Source organism: Wyeomyia smithii, chromosome 2 (genome assembly GCF_029784165.1).
Source record: "Wyeomyia smithii strain HCP4-BCI-WySm-NY-G18 chromosome 2, ASM2978416v1, whole genome shotgun sequence".
NCBI classification, from domain to species: Eukaryota; Metazoa; Arthropoda; class Insecta; order Diptera; family Culicidae; genus Wyeomyia; species Wyeomyia smithii.
This window is the reverse complement of record NC_073695.1, coordinates 95,655,535-95,671,050: the sequence shown is the minus strand read 5'-3', so window position 1 is coordinate 95,671,050 and position 15,516 is coordinate 95,655,535. Positions and strand designations below refer to the sequence as shown.

At 38.5% G+C, this 15,516-nt stretch overlaps 1 protein-coding gene across 2 annotated transcripts; it reads left to right on the top strand.

The window, feature by feature from the left end:
- Window positions 1–3,165: 3,165 nt before the first annotated feature.
- On the top strand, window positions 3,166–6,056 carry LOC129722271 (beta-galactoside alpha-2,6-sialyltransferase 2). 2 transcript variants are annotated; one of them, XM_055675597.1, is made up of 6 exons: window positions 3,166–3,525; window positions 4,158–4,304; window positions 4,367–5,081; window positions 5,143–5,306; window positions 5,391–5,488; window positions 5,570–6,056. In XM_055675597.1, the coding sequence occupies exons 2-6, from the start codon at window positions 4,223–4,225 to the stop codon at window positions 5,711–5,713; spliced, it is 1,203 nt and encodes a 400-aa protein (XP_055531572.1). In that variant the 5' UTR covers window positions 3,166–3,525; window positions 4,158–4,222; the 3' UTR covers window positions 5,714–6,056. The 2 variants fall into 2 exon arrangements, with proteins under 2 accessions (XP_055531572.1, XP_055531571.1); XM_055675596.1 differs by having other exon boundaries at window positions 3,167–3,525; window positions 5,143–5,315; window positions 5,570–6,055.
- Window positions 6,057–15,516: the final 9,460 nt, after the last annotated feature.

The window sequence follows — 15,516 nt, the reverse complement described above, 5'->3', positions numbered from 1 at the left end:
AAGAAATATTTCGATGGTGGGTCGATACCTCTCACTTCTCTGAAATGGAGTGCAATGAAACACTCATTTTGGCATAACTCGAGAATTAATCAAGCAAATGGAACCAAATTTGACATGTGGACGTTCTTGGGAGCAATAAATGTTTTTATAGTGTTTCGACACTCCTCGCTACTCTGAACCTGGGGAAAAAGTACAACAAATTTTTCATGTAAAGGTTAATGGAAGCAAGAAATTTTTCTATGGGAGTTCTACTTCTGAAATTTTTAATGATTCTGATAAAATTTTGTCTCAATGTAACACGATAATTTGTACTAAATCAATAATTTGATATGGTTTCCAATGATACAAATTGGTTTTATAGTTACAGAAACATAATTATAAAAATTACTATTTTTCCAAAGAGGCGAGACAACTGCTACCTCTATCTCCCACAAAAATTAGATATCCTTGACCATGCCCCCATCTTTTCTGCTTTCCGAAATGTTCTGCTAGTGCTAGTGCAGTCAACTTATCGGGCGGTTGTAATGGGTTCACTCTGGCTACCTCCGTCACTGCTGGTGTTTCGCCCAGTAATTTCGGGGTTGAGGTCTCATCTTGGTTGTTGATTGCCATTCACTACATTAGTGCAAGATATTCAAAATGTTCTTCCTTGCTGAAAAATAGGCATATTGCTTTCTGGCCAGCATAGGAAATCCGATTACGGAAAGGCTTCGGTGAAATGTTCAATTTAAAGCCCACAAAGCTAGGTGCAAGGTATTTTCAACCGCACGTTGGTGTCGTTTTACGATCCAACTTTGTTGTTTGAACATTAAGGCATAGACTAAAACCTTCTCCAGATGTTTTCCGCTAGATGGCAGTAGTGATATTTGATTTTGTGACTTTTCGTTTAGACTGCGGTTTTTATGGGTATGACATTCCATAGTTCATTGTGATTTCGTTGTTTTTACTCGTAGAATTATTATTAATACTATTTCGAAGAAAAAAAATATTTCGTTGAAATGCAGAGTCGGTTGAAAAAATATCGAATAAATAAATTAATCGGTTCTCAGAAAAGTTGAGTGATGAAGCCTTTTCAGTTGGCAGTGGTAACGAATATGTTTCCGAAGTCTAAATAGAAAATAAAGAATCTGTGAAGTTTCACGAAGAAGATGATTCGAGTAATATGTGTCTTCAATACTTCATCAACCCATTGGTAACCATACAAAATACGTAACGATGGTTCGAAAACGACCACCAACGTAAGGTTAGTCGTTTTTTAACGTAGGTCTACGGTTGAATATTGTACGCTTCCATTATTCGCATGCGGTGAGCAAAAACCACAGCGAAATATCGGAAAATAATGTTAAATACGGCTTCGGCTTTATAGAACCATACTCTTTATTAGGTCGTTTTTGCGTTGACAAGGAAAAGAAACATCGCCAATTTCAGGATGCTGAAACTAGTTTGACAACTACCATCATGAAGCGACAAATGCACCGGGTATTAATGTCAACTCTCTTCTCTCCAGCTACATGAAATCCACTAACTTTTCTCGTCCAGAATTTGTCGAGTGTTTAGTTTTCTGTCGAGTTAACAGAACTTGGTGAGTGTTGAGAAATTGTAAGCGTATAATCGAGAAACTATCTTCGCACCTACAGGGGGTAGACAAAATGATTGAGACAGGCAAAATTTTGTCAATTTTTGAAAGGTCAGAACTTCACGAAAAAAGAATCAATCTTGATGAAGCCGGTTTCATAATACTGCAAAACTATACTAGTTTTCAGAAATTACTAGGGAATTCAACGAGACCAACGGGCATCGGAAATGTTCCGGATTTTAGAGGTATGCATCAAAATGTGCATTCTTGCAACGCTTAGAACTTTTTCTGATATCTTGTTTGTTTTAGGTTTATATGTTTTCAATAAACTAGGATTCATTTCGAGTTCATTGGTACCCAAAGGTTGAAAATCCGTCGAGGAACCATCGAGATATGAACTATGAATTATGAATTAATTATTAATTAATAATGAATTAATTATGAATTAATTATGAATTAATTATTAATTAATTATGAATTAATTATGAATTAATTATGAATTAACTATGAATATGAATAAATTATGTATGTTTTCTGCAGTTTTTTTGCTGTTTAGTACATAGTATACGAAAAAGTTTTCGTTAGAAAAACTTTTTCTCTTTCGCACTGTGGTTTGTTTTGAAGAGTTTTAGGCAACTAAATTGTCTATCTTAACATCTTCATTTGAAAAAAATCTGAACAAACCGATATTTTCAAAATCGCTTTTTGTTTTTTTTTTAATTTTATTCTTCCAGTGTAGGATCATAAATTCAATTTTTTAATATCTATTGAATAAAAGTTCAGATAATTTTCTAGAAATTATCCATTGACAACCATTCTCTATCTCTCGTCATTATTTAAGTATGCTCATTTAAAAGAAAGAGGCTTAAACACTTCAAACTTTTTCAAATGTTAGTCCAGATAAATTTTCAAAAAAATGTTTGCAAAGTTGCTTCGTTTATTAAGGCCTACACACCCACAAAGTTTCATTGAGCTCTACTACAGTGCAGCAAAACTAGTGATGTTCAAAGCTCCTTGATTGCATAATTTAAAAATTACAAGGTGATCTAACATGGCAAACTTAATCTCAACTAAACTTACTGATGATACATGCGATGTTGAAAATGAGCGTTAATTTCAAAATACCGATTCATAAAATGTACTACACCTCTGTTTTTTTGGCGTACATCCAAACGTTTCGGACAATAGCTCTTGTTCTTTGGTATAAACACATTTTTTATACATTTGAATCTTAAATAGAAAGAAAACTGAAGAGTTATTGTTTGTATTTTATTGAGTTACTTTCTCGAAGCTGCGAAAACTTCGTTTATTTTTCAATCTCAAATTCATAATCCTAGATATCAATAAAATAGGATATCGATTATTCCGAGGTTCACTTATCACTCAAGCGTTATCAGGATTTATCAAATGCGTTTCTACGACTACATACGAACCAGACAGTCGGAACAGTGCCATGAAAGGCGCAGGTCCAACCGAAAGAACTCATTGTATGAATTTGTCTATGTTGATACACAGCTCTCGCCCCTTCACACTCGCACAACATATTTGTATTCCTGTGATAATACCGATTCGTGCAACGAATTCATTCATCTTTCCACAACCATGGCAACCAAATTCCCTCTCAATCTAACACAGCGACATGTGATGACAGACGGTTCGTTTTTTCTGCTATGTACTCAGGAATATTTTGCTGTCAAACTCAGTCAATCATTAGATAAAGAATTTTGGGACCCTTCACAAGCTGACAAACTTCAATAAGTTTCCGAAAAGAAAAATATATATTTGGTTTCATTAGCTATAAAAAAGTGATTGAAGAGTGAAATTGAAAACGGAAATAAGTGCTTTGCCATGCAATTATTGACGATACTTTTCAGTGATTTTGCTCTGGAGGAACAAAATTGATGTGCAACAGGATGGCATTTTCCTCTAGAGGATTTCATGTTTAATAGGTAACTGAGAAGTTTAGATTTGATTGAAATATATTATCTGTTACATTGTGTCATTGCTCCAGAAATCGTAGTTAAATACTAAAAGACTCGGATTCGCGGAAGCTAACATTTGCAATTCATGCATGCGTCTGAAGTGTTTTGACAATTGGTGTTTATGTTTATCATATAGAATGGCAGTGTTGGAAGCGAGTTTAAGAGATTATGAACAAAGTCAATAAATTTTTGTTCAAGCAGTCCGGTACTTACACTATTAACCCTCTAGTGCCCAAGTTAATTTTCAGACGGACTTCGAAAAAATCACTATGAATTTTTATAAACATTTTTTAAGTATTAATTGAAGCTTTTTAGAGGTTCAACTGAAGACCGTCTAAAGGCGGCACTGGGCACTAGATGGTTAATAAATATACTTATAATGCTTATAAATTTATAAAAGCAATTGCTCAATGAATTTCCGAAAACTCTTTTGCAATATCGAATTGTGCTTTTAAAAACTAGTAACGTTCACAACATTGGCTACACATGAAATCAAAATAAATATTCACATTTTATTTTATCACATCTATTTTGTTTGTGTATTATGCCTTGTTTGTATTTACTATGCAACAAATTATGTTTTTAATTGTATTTAACAGGTGTACGGTACGCAGCCTCGTTTTTCTATAACAATAACGCTTCATCGCTCCGCTCATAACAAAAGATGAAGTGGATCAATTTCTTCCTCAACTTTCTCATAGTGCTAGGAATGCTCTTCACCTGCACCTATACTTTATGTAGAAAAGGTAATTTGGCAATAAGTTTCACCTTTGTTAAAAAAGAACAATTTTGTAATCCATTACAACAGAACATCTGCACAAAGCGAAGCGAAGTGTTTTCTATGTTAAACTCAACTCCAGTGAAAGACAATTGAAGGAGAGCGTGGAAAAACCTTCGATAACGACCAACGAACAAGATGCTCCTCGTACCCGGCCGTATTTTAGTATCCCCAAAAAAGCGAGCGTTGCGTTCGACCCGTCAAAGTATATCTGCACTGAGTCTAACTCCACCGAATGTGCCAATAAGACGCAAATATTCAAGGCGAAAATAATTTCTGAATTCAAAAAGGTGCTGAAAGAATCGTTCGAAGAGAACAATTATTACCAAGTGCAGTATGAACGAACGAAAGGACCCGAAAGCGAACTTTGCCGTTTAAAAGAAGCAACGGTTAGGACCATTACCTGGAGGGATCCACCATTCGATTGGAATGAGCTTGGAAGCTACATTCCGGTGCAGCCATTGTTTAGCCAGAAAAATGCCTCTTGTGCAGTGATTGCCAGTGCTGGATCACTGAAAGGTTCCGGACTCGGCAGTTTCATCGATCAGCATGATATTGTGATGCGCTTCAACCATGCACCCACAAAAAAGTTCGAGAAAGATGTCGGAACGAAGACCACCGTGCGGGTCGTGAACTCCCAAGTGGTGACTAAGCCGGAGTTCAAACTGTTGACAGCCAAACTGTTTCGTAATATTTCAATAGCCGCGTGGGATCCGGGGAAATTCAACCAAAGACTTAGGGATTGGTACTGCACACTAAGCAGTGTTTTTTTCTTTTTTACTTTATTACAATTCTCAATGTTCTAGGATAAAAGAACCCGATTTTAATCTGTTTGAAAATTTTAAAAAATTTCACGACAAATATCCAGGGGCAAATTTTCATTTGATTGACCCGCGAAGTATTTGGCGAGCATGGACAGCACTGCAAGATAAAACGGAGGTTAAAATAATGCAAAACCCTCCAACGTCAGGTTTTATCGGTGACCCATTCAATAAATGTTCTTTTTTTCGATCGTCGAAAACTCAATCGTTTTTTTTTTCTCTTATTTTTCTAGGACTTGGACTTCTTATACCCGTTTGTCGTTATGTGGATATGATTGAGTATATCCCCAGTAGTAGAATGAACGGACTTTGCCATTATTATGATTCAGAGGTTAGTTGTCATAAAACTAAACTCGATTAGTGCTGCCAATGACTAATAATCGATACTGTTACTTCAATTTTTTTATGATAGATCAATTCCGTGTGCACTTTCGGCTCGTGGCATCCACTTGCGGCAGAGAAATTATACGTTCTGCGCATGAACTCAGCTAGTGATTTTAATACGTTTCAGCAGGGAATTGTACGCATGAAGCTAACGGGTGATGATGAGTGTTAAATTCTGACATAAACTGTACAAAGACCGTCTGGCACTTTAGCCTAGGATGATAGGTATATGATCAAGTAATCGATACGTTAGAATGCCAAGGATAAGCGTGATTTCCTTCTAAATGCAACTGCCCGCGCTCGAGTCAGTGTGTTTGTGTTCGATTCGAATGCGATAAATTATAGCATTATAGATAAAGCTCAAAGAGCAAATAGTTGTGTTCGTCAGCGAGTTTATTAAATATGAATGTTCAAAACTGTAAGTTTCATATGACAACAATATATACATAAAAAAAATCATTATAAAACATAGACAATGACAATAAATTTACAATGAGTAAGAAATCGAAAAGTTTTTTTATTCACAGCGTAGTTAAAATTGGTTAACTGCGTTTGAAACACCAAATAGTTACAAATTTGCATATCCTGATCGGAAGCGAAACAGTAGATCAAAAAGTTCAGATTCTCAAACCCAATGTACTGTACTAGTCTGAAAAATTCTTAACAAACAATACATACCAACTCATTTGCTAAAACCAGAAAAAAAACTGAAGCAGAAATAAGAGAATAGAAAAGAGGAGACTGAAAACTGAAAATTGAAAACAGATAAAACGAGAACAGGAAACAGAACTCAGTGTGAGAAAAGAGAAAATAGAAAACTGAAACTAGAAGACAGAGTTAGCAGAGTGGAAAAACAGAAGCCAAATAACTGAAACCAAAATCAGAATTCCTAAATAAATCTAGGGTGGACAAAAAAGGAAAGAAAAGAGCGGAAAACAGCAAAATGCAAAATCAGAACACAACATTAAGAAAAAGTGCAATAGTTTGGAACAGAAAAACAAATAAAAAGAATAAAACAAATGTTGAAACTGGAACTACATCGACTGGACTATCAAATATATCTTTGTGATGTGAACCAACCAGATTTACTACATCAGGCTTGTATCTGCCACTCAATAAACGCGCTTTGCATTTAAATTTTTAATTTCAGGGCGAAATAAAAATAATTGCAATCCATGTAGTAACAGTATACGTAGATTGCAGTTTTACATGTGCCTTAGTATGTAATTGCCCTGTAGTTGGTCAAGGATAACAAGATTCCGAAAACTCTTTCGGCTATCAGTAATTGTTCACTCGTTTATATGATGATTTGGAATATACATAGGTTCTTTTAGGTAGTACACTTCCAAATGAAAGCGCTTATTCTTACCTGCCAGTTTGTAGACTCAGCTTTATCCCAGCTCAGTTTTAGTATGGTTATTCCTTAGACCGGCTAGCACATCCTTGGGGAAATTTATGTTCGGCGACATTTACGGGGTTGCCCTATGACCAGAATACCGAAAAGTTCATCGTCAATCATGGCTATGGCATACGAAACAAAAAACCTAAATTAATCCACCTAGCGGTCAGACTCGGCCTTTCTCATCCAAATTTATTATTTGTAAAAATAGATTTACATAAATGCTTAAATCCAATAAAGGTATATTCACTCTTTGGGTTCTAAAATATTGATGTTGTAATTAAAGTATGAAATATGAAATTTTACGTAATGTTAGTGCTTAAGAAATAGCGAAACAAAAGAAATTACACTTTATTTCGAACAATTTAATCACGAGCGATACCGGGAACGTTCAAATAGTACGATACCACATTTAAATCATGTTGAGGCCATATATATTGATCAAGCGGGGGCCTAGTGTGGTTGGTAACGCCTCCGCCAACCACGCTCGACGCCTGGGTTCGAATCCCACCGCCGACATAGGTGTCGATGGTTGTGAGGTGGCGTGATCCACTCACAACCAACCCAACTGGTTTAGATTCAATCCTAGCCGACACCGGGAGATTTTCTGAGGCGAAAAATCTCTGGGATCACGCCTTCCATCGCATGAGGAAGTAAAGCCGTTGGCGCCGGTCCGTTAATAAACGGGTCGTGAGTTAGGGTCCTGGGTGTGGAGTCGCCTCCCTGGGCGTCGGTGATTGGCCACAACAGTGGCGGAACTAGACCGACGGAAAATAAGCGAGAATAAAAAATATATATATATATATATATTGATCAAAGCAGGTATAGTTTGAATAGTCTTTGAAATTCTTTTCGTTCCAAAACTTTTAAACCACATATAAAATTGTTATGAAATTTGTTATTTGTAAGTTTGAGAGATGACTCGTTTGTATGACACTAGTTATGTTCAATTAAGTCGTGTAATACTTGAGATAATAGACTTTCGTCGTTTTAACAATTAAATACGTAACGGTTGCTTAAGTTTGATTACAATCAAATGAAAAAGGAACGTATAGGGCAGCCAAACTTTGAAACCACGTGTTCAATCATAACTCATCAGTTAACCCTTAATCGGTTGTGTAGTTTCTAAGATAATGAAGTTACAGTCCGATTACAGCAAAATTCAATAAGGTGTTATGAGGCAGCAAGACCTTTCATTTGACACTAATTTTGTGGAAATCGGTTCAACCATATCTGAGATAATTGAGTGAGTCCATGAGTCTTCGGAATATGTTTTTTTTCATAGCTGGATTTCTCATTTTTAAACATAACAGGCAAATTAATAATCCGTTTGCAAAAAAAAAGCAATAGAGTCTTATGGGGCAACAAGACCTTCCATTTGACACTGATTTTATGAAAATCGGTCCAGCCATCTCTGAGAAACATGAGTGAGATTAAATAGTCTCCAGAACCCGTTTCTTCCCATAACTCCTGGACCACATGTTCAATCTTCATAAAATTCAAAAGTTAAGGGTTCTTTAGATAGCCCTTTCATTCGAAATTAAGTTTGTTCAAATCGTTTGTGTAGTTTCTCAGATATTGGTGTTTCGTGATTTTTACATTTTGATACATAACCTCTAAACTAGAAATCAGATTACAATGAAATTCAATACGGTCTTTTAGGGCAACTAGACCTTTCATTTGCAATTGATTTCATTGAAATCGGTCCAGCCATCTCTGAGATAATCGAGTGAGATTGGGAGAGCGTTACATACACACATATACAGAAAATGCTCAGCTCGTCGAACTGAGTCGAGTGATATACTACATTTGGCCTTGTTGACCACTTTAATACCTTTAGTTTTTGCAGTGATTGCTATACCTTTCTAGGAGAAAGGCAAAAAGTGAAATGATAGAAATGACTTTTTATTTCAACTTCAATCCTGAGCAAGGCTCCAAACATTGAAATAGTACAATATCAAATTCAAATGATGTTGAGGCCACATATTTTGATCGTAGCTATAGTTTTAAACAGTCTGCAAGTTACGTTTCTTTCGATCACTTTTTGTTTATACATTATGAAATTCATTGTTTAGGGGTTTAAAAGCTCATTAATTTGAATTCAACTATATTCATAGCTTCTAAGAAATAAAAGCGGATTTCACATTTTGACGCAGCGCCAAAACTAAAAGTTTGATTACAATGAAATTACAATGAAAGATAGAAAGAATCGGTCAGACCATCTCTGAAAAAAGTGAGTGCGAAAAAAAGGTGCATGCATACATGCAGAAAATGCTCGATTCGTCGAACTGAGTCGAGAAGTATATGACATTCGGCCATATGGATCACTTTTCTACCTTTTAATTAGCCAGTGATCGTTGGGAGAAAGTCGATATATTTACTTTCATTATGTGATTTCACATTTTTATAAACAACGGACAAAGTTACAATCCGATTACAATGAAATTCAATAGCAACCAATGAGGCAACTAGACCTTTCATTCAATCGGTTCAGCCATCTCTGAGAAAAATGAGTGAGTTTAAACAACCTCAGGATAACTTTTCTTTACATAACTTTTGAACCATATGTTCAATCATAACAAAATGTAAAAGTCAAGGGTTTCGAAGACAGCCCGATCATTTGAAACCAGTTTTATTGGAATCGGTTATGTGGTTTCTGAGATATTGATGTTTCGTGATTTTTACATTTTGATACATAACCTCTAAACTAAAAATCCGATTACAATGTAATTCAATAGCAACTTATGGCGTAACTAGACCTTTCATTTGTAATTAATTTTATGAAAATCGGTTCAGCCATCTCTGACAAAAGTGAGTGAGAAAAAAAAGTTGCACATACACACACACACATACACACATACACACATACATACATACATACAGAAAATGCTCAGTTCGTCGAAAGGGGTCGAGTGGTATATGACATTCGACCATTGGGACCACCTTTATACCCTTGGGTTTTCCAGTGATTGCTATACCTTTCTAGGAGAAAGGCAAAAAAGGCTAGCAATACAATCGCAACTAGATTTACTGTGCGGAATAATTCACTCGAATTTTAATGCCCGTAGTGCTGCAGTCGAGTCAGCACAACTGCAGCAGCTCATCTTACCTAGTAGTATCGCTGTTGCACTTAATGATCCACTCGACGGGCATTTAATTGTCGTAAATTTACTTTTATCGCGTGTGTATGGAGGAAAATGTTATAAAACTGCACGCGGCAATTAAAGTAGTACGTGCAGAAAAATCACCGACCACAAAATGGATAATCGACCCGAACATATTTGCTGTTGAACGGTGCACACGTGAGCGACACTGGACGGTTGGTGATACGATTTTTACGATTAGCGAATTTTCTGTCGTGTATTTAGTGGTCACTGTCAATTACTGGCATTGATGATGTTCATCCGCAGAATTTCGACCCGGATCGGGGCCATTGGGTCATTTAGTGTTTGCTTGTGCTGTTTTGTTTTTACATCTCTTATGCACAGTTTATTGTTTAACAAATTGAAAGAGAATAAAATTTGGACTATAAGTTGAGTTGCCAGCCATAATGATTTACCTACTTGATAAAGATGATACTACAAAAAACTGTGATTTCTCTAACTCTTGCGATTTAAGGAGTTAATATACTATGAATATTTCAATTCATTTCATTAACTTTCAGCCCTCAAGAGCTTCCCACTTTGCATGCTGATTCTTGTTAGGTGGATATTAGCCTTCTGCATTAGAGCATATAGGTCTGTTTTATGATGCTGCTTGGCTACAACTTGTTTGGTAGCAATGGTAATTTTTATCAAAAACCCAAATAAATCGACCTAGCAGTGAGATCCAGCCTTTCTCATTCGAACTTATTATTTGTTAAAATAGATTTACACGAACATTTCACTCTAAAAAACTAATTTTTGGTTTCCAACAATGAAACTATACCGAACATTTAAAACATAACATTCAAACACATATGAACACATGCAAATAACATGAAACATATTTGTTTCAAATACAAAACCAGAAAAAAAGAGTTTATATGTTTCCACTAAACTATACTAAATTTGAGAAATAAATATTGGAAATATTACTAGTCCGTACAGATACGTATTTCGGTTGCTACACACAACCATCATCAGTTCTTATGTAGACTGGTAACATAAGCACTGATGATGGTTGTATGTAACAACCAAATTTATTAAAGTTTAATGGAAATATATAATTCTTCTTTCTGATATCGTATATCATTCTACTTCTACTAAAGCAAACATTAGACGAGGAAAATATTTGCAATATTTGGTATGTAATTTATTTGCGCAAAATTTTTCCTTGGGTAAATATATTTGTTACGCTATCGCATATTTATTTATTTATCTGATATCGCATATCATTCTACTAAGACGCTCAAGAAAATGTTTTCAAACGTGATTCAAATATATGACGCGAAATTTTTATTTGATCGTGGTATAATCGAAAAGTCACTAAATTTATATTTAGCTTGGACTTGATTATATAGCATTCGAATAAATATCTTTTTAGATTCAATTATTATTAGTATTTTTTTCACAACTTTTGAACCACGTGCTCTATCATTACAATTCATCAGTTAACCCTTAACCAGTCCGTTCATCTGATATCAGTATTGTTCAAATCGGTTGTGTAGTTTCTGGGATAATGAAGTTTCGTGATTTTTCCTTTTTGATACATTACAGACGAAGTTAAGTCCGATTACAAAAAATTCAATATGGTGTTATGAGCTAGTTTAAGTAGTCCTCGGGGTATGTTTTATTTCATAACTGGATTTCACATTTTTAAACATAACAGGCAAAGTAAAAGTCCGACACATACACATGCACACACACGCACACACACACGCACACACGCAGACACACACAAGCAGACACACACGCACACACAGACATGCACGCACACACACACAGTAGACGGTGGCTACACTAATGGCGACCATTAGCCGGTTTGCTATAGTGTAGACAACAACGAGAGGCGGCAAGCGACGGGTAGAGCCAACACTCCGACCGTTCGCGGGTGGTAGACATAGCACTTCGATGCCTAGGTATTCGAAGAGGCAATGAGATGGGCGCGCGAGGGGGGCAGTTGGCTCCGCCCAGTATCTCAGACACAGACCAGGTATGGTCGGCCAACCTGCCGAACATCCAATCCGTGAGCGACGACAGCCGCGTCGAAGTTGAGGAGGAGGCAACTCATCGTGATCGCGCCAAATCCCTAAAGGTAAGCAAGGCACCGGGACCGGATGGTATCCCTAACCTGCAGTTATGCAGAGGTGCCTGGATAGGTGGAAGCGGCAGAGAATGGTCTTACTGCCGAAAGCTGGGAAACCGCCAGGGGACCCATCGGCATATAGGCCCATCTGCCTGCTGGACACCGCGGGCAAGGTGCTTGAGAGGATTATCCTCAACAGACTGGTGAGGTACACAGAGGCTGTACACGGTCTGGCGAGTAACCATTTCGGCTTCCGGAAAGGCAGGTCCACGCTGGATGCCATCTCCTCCGTCACCAAGACGGTGGAGGTAGCACTCCAGCGCAAGAGAAGAGAAATACGCTCGACGTGAAGAATGCGTTCAATAGCACCAGTTGGGACTCCATAGCGCTCGCGCTCAGGAGCATCCATGTACCGGTGTCGCTGTACAGGATTCTGGAAAATTACTTCCAGAATCGAGTACTTGTTTACAACACGGAGGAGGGTCAGAAGTGCTTCCCGATTACCGCAGGAGTTCCGCAAGGTTCCATTCTGGGTCCGGTGTTGTGAAATGTTATGTACGACGGGGTGTTGAGGCCCAAGTTCCCTGTAGGGGTTGTGATCGGCGGCTTTGCAGACGACATAATGCTGGAGGTTTACGGCGAGTCTATCGAGGAGGTCGAGTTGACGGCCGCGCACTATATACGCAAGGTTGAGGACTGGATGCGCTCCAGGAATCATAAGACGGAGGTTACGGTTGTGAACAACCGGAATTAGGAGCAAAAGGCAGTGGTCAGAGTCGGAGACTGCACCATCACCTCAAAGCGATCTCTGAAGCTCTTTGGGGTTATGGTTGACGATGAGCTCACATTCGGGAGTCACGTCGGCTATGCCTGTAAGAGAGCCTCAACGGCTAATGCAGCACTATCTCGTATGATGTCAAATAGCTCATCGGTTCATGGCAGCAAGCGAAGTCTTCTTGCCAGCGTGGTTTCGTCCATACTTAGGTATGGTGGGCCAGTGTGGTCCAGAGCGCTAGGTACTAACAGTTACCGCGGTAAACTGGAAAGTACCTACAGGCTCATGTGCCTGAGAGTTGTGAGTGCGTATCGTACGGTGTCATATGATGCAATCTGAGTCTTGTCCGGCATGATGCCTATCAGCAACGTAACACAAGGGGTACACGAGGTACCAGAAGGTCATTCTCGAATGGTCTAACTCCACCAAGGGCAGATGGAGGCACCGGCTTATTCCGGAGATATCCGGTTGGATAGGAAGGCGCCATGGTAAAGTAAACTTCTACCCGACACATATCCTGTCAGGCCATGGTTGCTTCAGACAATATCTGCACAGGTTCGGACATGTGGGGTCCCCCATGTGTTCCGAGTGCGTGGAGGTGGAGGAGACTGCTGAGCATGTCTTCTTCGTATGCCCCCGTTTCGTAAGAGCGAGGAGCGACATGATGGTTATGAGCGGGCCTGGCACGACTCCGGACAATGTAGTCCGGAGGATGTGCGACTACCCGGACATCCGGGGTGCGGCCTGGGGTGTCCTGGATCTGCAACGTGTGTGGCGGGTCAACCACCAACACGCCAGTGGTAGCTAACTACCAGTCTCCAGGTAGTTAGCTAGGAGGTTATAAGAGTAAAGAGGGTGCATCACGCACAAAAGCCACTCCCCGACGTAATACCGTCGTTCCGGAAAAAGCAGGTCTGGAGACTGGAGGGGTTTTAGCGTGTCGGGACAGGGACCATAAGGTGTTTGGGGGGGGGGGTGTAACTACCCCAGCATCTGTCCCCTAGTCTCATCCCCACACCCTGAGTTCTCTTCTCAGGTGTCTGTTCGCAGATTTCCCCGCCACCTTAAAAAAAAACACACACAAACACACATGCACACACGCACACACACGCACACACACGCACACACACGCATACACATACGCATACACATAAACACAATGTTGTTAAAAAAATATTTTGTTGTTAAAATATTCTTAGAAGTGCTATGAACTGCGTAAATGCTCAATTTGTGCGTTTTGTACAGTTAACCCGTAATACTTATTTAGTCGCACATTAAAAGGGCATAGGGGCCGTTCCTAAACCACTTGGTCATGAAGAGGGGGACAGGGGGGTTTGTCAAAAGACCACGAAAGACCACGTACGGGGGTGGGGGGGTTAACGAAATGACCACGTGGTCTTTTTCCTGACCTATAATTTATTGTTGCCACCAAGTCAAGAATGAAGCGTTTGCATTTTATAAATATAGAATGTACTGAAAGTTTAATAATAAATAGGTATGTAAAAATTTTAAGCGAATTTTTGGCATTTGACAAATGAAAAGACCACATGGTTAAAGTCGCCAGGGGGAGGGGGGGTTGGCCAAAATACCACGAAACCACGGGGGGGTACGGGGGGTATAGAAAGTGATCAAAATATGACCACGTGGTTTAGGAACGGCCCCATATATGTTTTACCGTTCGAGTTCTGTTAACAGAAGTTTGTAATCTAGAAGTTTGTATAATCGTCCTTTTTATAATCAAAATCCGAATGGGTAACACTAATAACGCGACGCGAGACAATACACAGTAACAGTTCATACAAAAAACCTTAATTAATCCACCTAGCGGTCAGACCTAGCCTTTCTCATTCAAACTATTATTTGTAAAAATAGATTTACATGCACGCTTCAATTCAATAAATGTATATTCACTCTTTAGGTTCTAAAATATATCTCTACATATAAAAATGCAGTCCGGTCTGACTGTCTGTCTGATCCATATAGGCTCGAAAACTACCGAACAGATTAACGTGAAAATATTCCTATGATTCCTATGATAGTTTGAAAACCCTCCTTCTTCTGGAAGGGAAGGGCGCCATACAAATGAAACACAAATTTCTGCAAATCTCGAGAACTAACCGAGTAAAAGGAACCAAATTTTGCAGGTGAATGTTTTTAGAGGTCACAAATATGCGCATAATGGTTTGGCACCCCTCCCTCTTTTATAAGGGAGGGGTCTTATACAAATCAAACACAAATTTCGCACAGCTCAAGAACCAATGAAGAAAATACAACCAAATTTGGTATGTGAATGTTTTCAGAGGGTACAAATATGTCCATAATGGTTAGACGCCCCTCCCTCTTCTGGAAGCAAATGTTTCTGCACCAATCTCTGCACATCTCGCGAACTAATCAACTGAATGGAACCATATTTGGTAGTTGAATGTTAGAACAAATATGTTCCATAATCGACCTCAGGAAACAGCCAAAACGGCCGATTTTCACCCAATATAATAATATCCGGATCTAGAATGATACACAGGTAAAATCGACCATAGATACCAATTTGAATTCGAAGTTGGCGACTTCTGGTGTC